This window comes from Pinus tabuliformis, chromosome 7 (genome assembly GCF_031772625.1).
Source record: "Pinus tabuliformis cultivar Carrire ecotype Pingquan chromosome 7, CPIR1, whole genome shotgun sequence".
NCBI lineage: Eukaryota > Viridiplantae > Streptophyta > Pinopsida > Pinales > Pinaceae > Pinus > Pinus tabuliformis.
The window spans coordinates 1,589,738,829-1,589,749,309 of record NC_142293.1 but is presented as its reverse complement, the minus strand read 5'-3'; the positions used below and the strand labels follow the sequence as shown (position 1 = coordinate 1,589,749,309).

Sequence of the window (10,481 nt, the reverse complement as noted above, 5' to 3'; positions counted from 1 at the left end):
ATTCCACATCTTGAAGGGGGGATTCCTATACTAGATCAACATGTGGAATCTCCTTCTGAAGAACAATCTCCCCTGCATGACACTCCAACAACGGATGATGCTTTAAGTGATGTAATTGATAGAATTGGGAGACTCAATCTTGATTCAGACCCAACTCAATCAACAGAACAGCCTGGACCATCTCAGAAAGGTCCCCCAAAGTGGCTGACAAAGACACTTGAAAGTGTTCATCCTGATGAAATTGGAAAAACAGGAACCAGAAATACAAACCGACAAGATGGAGGTGATGTAGATAACTCTAATTCACCTGTTGATATGGATGTTACTTATGATTGTGAATTGAACTTGTCTACAGATTTTGAACCAACTTCCTTCAAATAAGCTGCTTCTCATGATGAATGGAAAGAAGCGATGCAGAAAGAGTATGATGCCCTCATAAAGAATGGCACTTGGAAGCTGGTTGATCCTCCATTTGGAACCAAACCAATTGGCTGCAAGTGGGTCTACAAGAACAAGTACAAAGCTGATGGCTCACTTGACAAGCACAAAGCTAGGCTTGTGGCAAAAGGTTTTGCACAGAAGGAAGGGGTCGATTATGAGGAAACTTTTGCTCCCACAGTAAAATGGGCCACCATCCGGACACTCTTTGCACTAGCTGCTCAGAACGGTTGGAAAGTCCATCAAATGGATGTAAAAACTGCATTCTTGAATGGAGATCTAAAAGAGAATGTTTTTATGTCCCAGCCTGAAGGATTTGCTGTGAAAGGACATGAACACAAAGTATGCAAACTTGTGAAGTCCTTGTATGGCCTCAAACAAACACCACGAGCCTGGTATGAAAAACTAACTGAGCATCTTCTGAAACTCAACTTCAAACATTTTGATCTTGATGATGCAACTTTATTTGTCAAGAAAGTTGGCAAAACAGTTGTATATCTTGTGGTATATGTAGATGATCTTTTAATGACAGGGAACAATGAAAGCTATATTGCATCCATAAAGAAAGAATTAGGAAATTTTTTTGAAATGACTGATTTGGGCTATGTTCATTACTATCTTGGCATTGAAGTAACCCAACATCCAAAGTCCATATTTCTTTCTCAAAAGAAATACATTGGAGATTTGTTAAACAGATTTGGCATGACAGAGTGCAATCCCCTTTCTACTCCAATGGAACAAAACTTGAAGCTCACATCTATTGAAGGAAAGGAATTTGAGGATGCAACAAAGTATAGACAGCTTGTAGGAAGTCTCATCTACCTCACTACTACCAGACCAGACATTTCATTTGATGTTGGAATCCTCTCCAGGTTTATGAAAAAGCCTTGTGAGGGACATTGGTCTGCTGCAAAAAGAGTTCTAAGGTACTTGAAGGGAACTCAAGACCTTGGAATCAAGTATACACAGGTGGACGACTTCAACTTGATTGGATACTCCGATTCAGACTTCGATGGAGACAAAGAAACTGGGGTATCTACTTCAGGATATGCTATGAGTCTTGGATCAGGAGCTGTCTCCTGGAGATCACGCAAACAATCAGTACCAGCAGATTCCACAACAGAAGCAGAATATGTGGCAGCAGCTGAAGCAATGAAAGAAATTGTGTGGCTCAGGAAAATTCTTGAAGATTTGCAGGTAAAACAAATACAATCAACTCCACTCATGATTGATAACACCTCTGCAATAAATTTGGCCAAGAACCCAAAGTTCCATGATCGTACTAAGCACATCAATACTAAATATCATCTGATCCGACATCATGTTGAGGCCAAAACAATCCATCTCCGTCATTGTTACACAAACGAGCAAATTGCAGACATCTTCACCAAAGCGCTTGGAAGAGAAAAGCTTGAAAGATTCAGAACGATGCTTGGACTCACCAACATCCCTTCAGATTAAGGGGGGGAATGTTGACACCTAATCTGAAACGGATGGGTGAACTGGACAGTCATCTAGAAGATGAACTGATCCGTTTTATGTATGTATATAAATAATAGTTGGCTAATGACTAAAATCATCAGTTCTTTCTTGCGCTCATTAATTTCTGGAGTTAACCTGGCCTGACATAAAATATACACATAATTTCTACATGGTACCAGAGAAAGATTCACACTAGAGCAGAAATTTCAAGTTTGGTTATCAGTAGAATCGAATTTGTAGTTTAGCGTTGCAATATCTCTTTAGAGTTGAGAATATGAGCTTCAATGGGTTGAGGCTAGAGTATTCCTTGGAAGGTGGCTCTAATTTCATCTCATGGAGATGATATTAGATGATAGTGGATTGTTGGAATATGTCAAGACTGACATTCAAAAACCGCCTTCAGCATATGTCCATGACCATCCTCAATGGAAGAATGATGTGACCAAGGGGAGGAGAGTTATCTTGGAGGGAGTACGGGATCATATTTTCTAAAATATCCATGGAAAATATACTTTGTTCAAAATGTGGAAAACACTGATCAAATTGTTCGAGAACATTAGTGACCGCAAGAAGCTGGAACTCAAGGATAAAATTTGCAATATCAAGATGAAAAAGAATGACTCCATACCTCAGTATTTGAGTAGGTTCACATAATGTCATGATGAACTTGGTGGGGTTGGTGTTACTATAGCATAGGATGATTTGGTAAGCCTAGCCCTTCTAGGCCTTCCCAAGAGTTAGCATAGCTGCTAAGATTTGGTGAACGGGAGGGAGAAACGACCAAATTAAGAAGGTTTGTGTTCTGATTTGGTAAAGGAGGAAATCAGGAGGAATATGAGAGATGGTACTTCATCCAAATAAGAACAAGACTTTTCTCTAGTTGGCAAAGGAAATACCGCTAAGGTAAATAAGGCCCATAGTGAGGCTGAATCTAGCTAAGAGGGAAAGAAGAAATACTTGTCCAAAATTAAGTGCTTCAGTTGTCATGAATTCAGGGACTATGCCACAAAGTGTCCACATCAAAAGTCTATCACGTAGGAGTTTGCTGTAGCAATAACAGGTGAAGGTTTGGATTCAAAATTCGAGCTTGAATTTAATCTCATTGCATGAATGGCAAACATTGTGATGGGGAGGATGTGGTACTTGGATAATGGTGCTTCGTTCCACATGATGGGGAAAAGAGATATTTTCATTGAACTAGAGGAGAATCTGTAGATGAATATCAAGTTTAGGGACCGTGAAAGGTAAAATAAGACTGAGATTGGTACAATCACCTTTCATAGTCATTTAGGATCCTTTATCAGAATCAAGGATGTCATGTTCATTCCATGACTAAAGAAAAATATCATCTCTATAGAAATTTTGGAAGATCATGGTTATGATATGATCTTCAGTAAAGGTAAATCCTTTATGAAGCACATGGTTACGTGATAGGTGAAAAAAATAGGGTTACGTGTCTAGAGCTTGTATGCACTTGAGGTAGAAGATGTATGCACAACCTTGAGGAGCAAGGCAAAGACTAGAGATATGGTGGTTGAGAGGGAGCATGTTAGACCTCTCAACAAGTAGCGTCAAAAGGATCGTCGGGAAGTTATGGAGCAGCCACAAATGGAGAAGCAGAGAGGTAGCAGAGTGGAGACATGCACTAAAGAAAATAGATCTAATAGGGGGATATTTTGAGCCCAGTGGGTAGAGGGAGCACATGTAACCATACCTCTAGATGTGAAGTGGGGCGATGTGAAGTCCTAGTCCCAAAATTGCAGAAATTTGGGCAGGGTCCATTTAGGTGTTCTCCTCATGGATCATTAACTTGCTATAAGGTTACCCAATATTCAGTGGAAGGAGGATCAGTTTCAGACAGATACTAAGGATTGCAGAGGAGTGTTGACAATAGAGTAGGAGGTTCAGTAGCAGATTCAACAACAACACCATTTTCCTAGTAGACAATTGCAAATACAGTTGATTCAGTTGGTTTTTATTATGCTTCTTAGTTGCATATTTTGCAGTAGAAACAAGAGTGAGAGGTGTTGCATGCAATACATTCCATAGGGGCATGATAGGGGTGGTTGATAATCCCTTTCTTGCTGAGAGTAAGTGTTGAAAAATGCAAGAAATTCTTTATTTGATTTTTCCTTAGTCAAATTGAGAAAATTTGAAATTTGACATCCACAGACATAACAAAATATTTTTATATATTATTTCTTTAGTTCATCAAGAAATTACCAAAGTGAAAGAACATAAAACAATGGACACTAGATATAGGCACTATGCGAGGCAAAAACAATGCTTGAAGGGAAAACCCCATCAAAATTGTCTTCCTTTCAATAGTATTCTTTGAGACTCTTCCACCTAGACAAAGACCAAACCTTACCTCCACACCAAGTAATCCTCTAAGATTTTTGACCTATCTTCCAACAACTTTGACTATGTAGCATCTTCTAGCATCATGCAACTTCCGACATCAACCACAACTTGGAAGCCTTCCATCTCCAAAACTAGGGCACACACCAAAGAGATAAGGGCACAAAAATTTCATTTTCCCATTTGTGACCCAATTCCATAACAACTTAACACTTACCTCCCGAACACCTAGACTCCGAGACTTGTCCACTCTAGGATGAGACTATCATGAATACAAGACACACTCTTTCTTAATAGTCCAAAACACTTTTTGGGTTTTCTTCTAATGTTTAAGGGACCTGTCTCTATTGAAACATACATGGTCATAGGAATATATCCCCAAGTTGAGCACAATAAATCAAGTGTTTACCCTTAATATAATGCACTCACAAAGGTGCAAAGCCAATGGTAAACAAACCTTATACCCATCCAATCTATGTCTATAACACACTATGATTTTAATCATAGTAATAATAGAAACCTATGACACACATATATAGGTGGAAAGGTGGGAGATAACACATATATAGTCATACTACCCCAATATATGTGCATTTACTTATTGGTGAATGTAGATAATTTGAAACTCTACGAGGCTTCTATGCTACATGAGGAACAAGAACAAGTCCTACAATTTGTAGAGGATTTGGCATCAAATGCTCAAGAAGAGTCAAGAGAGGATACCGTGTCTTAGAAGAGGTCTAAAAATACAAGATAGGGGCAACATGCATTTTGTTATGTTGGGTTGAAAGGAAAACTTCTAGGAAAAGCTAAATGGTACCACTGAGAGAAGGTGGAGGAATGTTTTCCTCAACTCACTCAATAGAAGCTTTTGGTGACCAAAATCCTCTAAAACTAGGGATGTGTGATTTTTATTGGTTCATTATATCATTTTTCATCCATCTCAGCTCTTACAAAGTGGAAATCATGAAGGAATCAACTCACAAGACCATTTTACCGATGGGAACTAGTTTGGAAAATTGGGGTCTAGAACATTCCTAGAGTAGTTTGAGGCATCAAATGTCATTTTTTGGGGGTAAAAATTATCTTGATAAGTGTGCACCATTTTTTTCCTATTCTACACATATATGTTTTCAATGGTGCATGAATAAGCTCAATTAGAGTTTGTATGCAAAAGTTATATCACTTAGAATGGATGGAATGTCAACCCCAATTATTCATGGATAATGGTATAGCCATGTGATCATAATGAATAAGAATCTAAACGAGTCCATATTGTAACTCTAGTTAAGAGTTGAAGGTGTCAAACATAACCAATAATAGAGCATAGTAGCCTCACTTCAAGCTAGATTTTCTCCTGAAATGGTTTGCCAAGTTATATCTTGTATTAATTTGTAGTTTGTGAGTTATATTCTTTTGTTCTCTATTTTCTGCATAATTATAATTTTGAATGCATACACAATAAAATATAATTTGATATCCTAAAATATAAAGAGAAATAAACTGTCATATAATATATTTCATATTTTAAGAATTTTCTTATTAGGTTTGTTGTGACAAATTGTCCAATGTAATATCCATGGTAGTTTATGGATCTCAATAGTTTCGAAGATATGCTTTGAGGAATTTAGGCTTCGTGTTTGTGAGATCTACTTCAATCAAGTCAGTTTGTTATTTTTTATATAACTTTGTTTCCAAGATATTTTAAACTATGGAATATAGAGGTTACAAAGAAGATATCTTAATGTACTATTCATATAAATTTCAAACCCTATCTGACTATAATCTCAAAGATATGATACTAAAGGAAGTTAGTGTTTTTGAATGCTCTTAAAACGTGCTTTAAAAAATTAAGCTTAACATTTTCACTATAACATGCTTCAAATAGGTTATCTTGGTATTTTTTCTATAACATTCTTTCTGAAATGTTTTTGACTGTGAAATCTGGAGGAGAGATAGGAGATCTAAAGGTACGATTCATAGAAATTTCAGAGCTTGTTTTACTACAATTTTGTAAATATTATATTCAAAAGTTAGTGTTCCGAGATTCTCATAAAAGATACTTCAAATAGGCAAGCTTGGTATTTTCACTATAAATTTCATTCTATGATGTTTTAGACCTTGAAATATGGAAGAAATAGAGAAAATATATCAAGTTACATATGGTACAAATTTCATACATTGTTTCAATATAATTTTTGAGATATGATATAAGGATGTCAGTGTTCCTAAATGCTTCTAAAACATGTTTTAAATAGGTCAACATGGCATTTTTCTATAGCTTTTGTTTTTAAGATGTTTTAGTCTATGAAATATGGAGAAGGTTGAGAAGAGTTATCTAGATACATGTGGTAGAAATTTTAGAACCAATTTTACAAAATTGGATCACTGGCATGTTTTGAAAGTTCATTATTGGAAAGAAGCCAAAAGAAACAAGTTTTGGGAGAAGTATACTTAGTGAGGGAAGAAGAAGAAAGTAGACCTAGTGAAGGCAAAGGAAACTAATAGACCCAATGAGCAAAGAAATAACTAACATACATTGTGATGAAGCAAGTAGACTTGTAAAATTTGTTAATATACTAATTATGCCCACCCCACTCTTAATGCAATCATGAATCCAATAATTGGTATCAAAAAAAGTTCCTTCAAAAGTCTAGCGACTAGAAAAAAGATCTCGAAAGGAACACAACTATTAATGAGCAATATTATCTTTCTTTGATAACAAGTTGGTATATTCGTCAACTTTACTTGCTTTATTGTTGGTGAATCTACCCATAAGTCCTTTCAAGTGCATAGGATTTATACCATAAATGGTTGGTACATTCTGCCACTTGTCATAATTGTGTGAAGCCTTAGGACACCCTATAAAATATAAAATATGTGTAATGTATATATTATAGATTGTGTTCGCACTTTTTATTCAAGAGAGTACGAGCGCACGTTAGTACCTTCCTCCACTTGTCATAACTATGTGAAGCTTTATAACACCCTATATAATATATGTATTACAACCTTTTACTTGAGAGAGCATGACCAAACATATATATATTTATATTTCAACAGAAATTATTACAACTTTCCATAAATTAACCACTCTCCATGATAAAAACAAAAACCTAAATTATCATCCATTTTACCTTAAAATATATTTGTAAGTGAAACATATTGATGTTAATCACAAACTATCGAATAACAAAAACAAATTTTCTAATTTAATGCTACATTTGGGATGACAAAAGATAAAGCTTGACATGATAAACCCATCATAAAATTTGAATAAAAATACAACACCCAAAATAGCACAAAAACGCAAGCATGAAATTACATTGATTAAATTTGTCGATTGTTAATTTCATTCCTTTTGATTGTATAGGTAGCTTTGAAAGATAACATAATACAATATTGCTTTGATGTTATAGTCAGGCTACAAATAAATGCCTCAATGATCTCACAAAGAAAAGAATATTACAGAAGTTACTGAATCTAAGATTTTAAAATTGGCCAAATTACAAACCATGTATATCAATTCCTAAATGCTTGATAAATAAAGTACTGTAATAATCTTATTAACATCATGAAAAATTCTTCAGAAAAGGCCTTAGGAAAAAGACACTACCAAAACCGGATAATATTGTACAATGCTTCTTGCAGCACTCTAATGGAAGACTGCAAAAGGGCTAATGTACAATGCTGCCCATTCAGTTCTACTTCTTAAGCTGACCATGTGTCCTTCCTTTCCAAAAGATCATTATGTATGGTTTTTTCTGCTGTTGAGCCAATAGATAACTCAAACTCCGGTGGGATATTATCATATGCAAATAACATCACATGAGGAATATCTGTGTCATGGTGATCATATAGAACATACTGAGCAAACACATTTGGTCTGGACTTCCTGCGCATGAATCTGCAAACATTCCCAGATGAAGATGCATCCACTTTGTAACGCTTTTCCTTACCCAGTCGAAAAGAAGAGGCAGAAACCACATCATTATCACCGATATTTCCTTGCATGGATAATGAAAAAATTGGGAAAATAAATTTATTTTGTGAATTGTTTGGGGAGCAATCCAGAATGACATCGCCTGTGTACTCACCAATAAATTCACCCGCCACTATAAATTCCATTCCCCAAACTCCCCATTCCTTGATTTGAGTCCTGAAGATCTCAAGTTTATGCCTCAACCCACGTTGAGCAACCCTATTTTTACAAGTGGATGGGCATTTGCAATTTTTCCCACACTCAAACACTACCACCTTAGGTCTAACCAATCTTCCATTGTCTGTGTATGGAAATTGTCCTCCATTTCTTCTAGCACAAAGACAATTCTTAGCATCTGTACATCCTTCAGGGCAGGAGCATCCTTCTAGCAATTCTGGTTTAGGTAGGAAACCTCGATATTGCAGAGTAAGAACATATTTAAAATCATCAAGAGTGTAGACATCGTCTACATAATTGATAACTGGTATATCAAAATTTTCTCGTCGTTCAGCAATGTCTTGCTTAATTGCAATGAGTCTCTTGATTGCTCTTGCTTCCTTCCGCTGCGAACTACCCTTAAGTTCGACTCTCTGAAACCCTAGAGGATGTTGATTTTCTTGCCGTCTTAGTTTAGACATAAACACCATATATCCTGAGCGCCCAGTAGCAAACCAGCATTTCTCTATATTGTAGAGTCCATCATATCTATACTGACTGGGCTTTTTGTAACATGATCGGATTAATCTAACAGGTTGTTTATTGTTACAGCTATTTTTTAGGGCTTCATTCTCTGGACTGGGCCGCTGATGACACTTCTGTCTTCCAGTCTCAGGATCATTCCCACCTTGCCCTGCATATAATATCGTATCTCCATTGTCGACATCATCTTCGTAACGTCCAGACAAAACGATGCTGGCAGCCAATGGCTGCATCTTTCCTGCTATTTCAGATTTTACATAATATATACCTGCCCGAGGATGATGATGCAATCCTATCATATACAGCAGTATTCGAGACTGAAACACATTCCCAACTTCTACCCCAGGAACGGATCCTAAATGATTGCTGGGAAGATATTCACAATAAGCTTTCAACAAAGCTGCTGCTTTCTCAGACGCTTTCATGGTGTTTGGATTGTCATCTTCCTTCGGAGTCTCATGTTCCTTTGACATTCTACTGACTAAATTATGGAACACTGACACCACTGAACACCTCTGCTTGGCCTCGTTGTAGGGCACAACTCTAAGCTCGTTATAATCCGATTCGGTAAGTGATATTTCCTCTGGATCCGATTTGGTAACTGATATTTCCTCTGGTCCATTTGTCCTTCGTTTCTTGCTCTGGAGATTCTGATCCAATCCTCCTCTGTGAGAGCTCAAATCAGCCGAACTTCTCCTTGTCCCTCTACTGTTGGAAGCACGGCATATTGTAATAGTCCTCCGACGGTTTAGATTCCATGCCATTCTCTCTCCTCAAGCATGAGAAGGGTTGTCCTCCGACGGTTTAGAGTCCATGTCATTCTCTTTCCCCTAGCCTGAGAAGAGTTCCAACCAAATAAAGGAGAAGTTTCAACCACTGTATCAGTTGTTTGAACTTTTGACAGGCGAAGAATTCTTCAGCAGTGCAGAATGTGGAAAGAAATAAGTGAGGGAAACAATGCAAGACAGCCACAACTTTTCTTCGAGTGTCCAATAAATCAGAGGTTTCGGAGATAAATTTGTCACTGAAATTATTAATCCCAGACAAAAAGAAATTGACTTACTCCTTTAAGTAGATCAATATCCATACAAACCCAATTTATACCAGAGATTGCATATAATCCATAACCAATCCAAGGTCCGACCCCATTGACTGATTGACTAAAACACCCTGACACCATATACACTTTTCCATGGGCCGACCTCATCGCAAATCATCTAGAACACCATGACACCATACACATTCTATTATGAAACCACTCTTCTATCCCAATAAAAAAACCACTTCTGCAAACTGGTAATGCAGGAAGACTGAACCAAACAGAGTTGTTTTTTCAGCCGAAAAAAAAACTTCAGTACAACAACATTGTTCTACACCCTGACACCATATACACTTTTCCATGGGCCGACCTCATCTCAAATCAACTAGAACACCACGACACAATACACATTCTATTATGAAACCACTCTCCTATCCCAATAAACAAAAAAAACTTCTGCAAGCTGGTAATGCAGGAAGA

General features: G+C 37.0%; 1 protein-coding gene across 1 annotated transcript; it reads right to left on the bottom strand.

The window, feature by feature from the left end:
- Positions 1 to 7,992: 7,992 nt before the first annotated feature.
- On the bottom strand, positions 7,993 to 9,726 carry LOC149254177 (histone-lysine N-methyltransferase, H3 lysine-9 specific SUVH5-like). Its single transcript, XM_089454713.1, has one exon. The coding sequence runs from the start codon at positions 9,724 to 9,726 to the stop codon at positions 7,993 to 7,995; it is 1,734 nt and encodes a 577-aa protein (XP_089310839.1).
- Between the last annotated feature and the right edge of the window lie 755 nt (positions 9,727 to 10,481).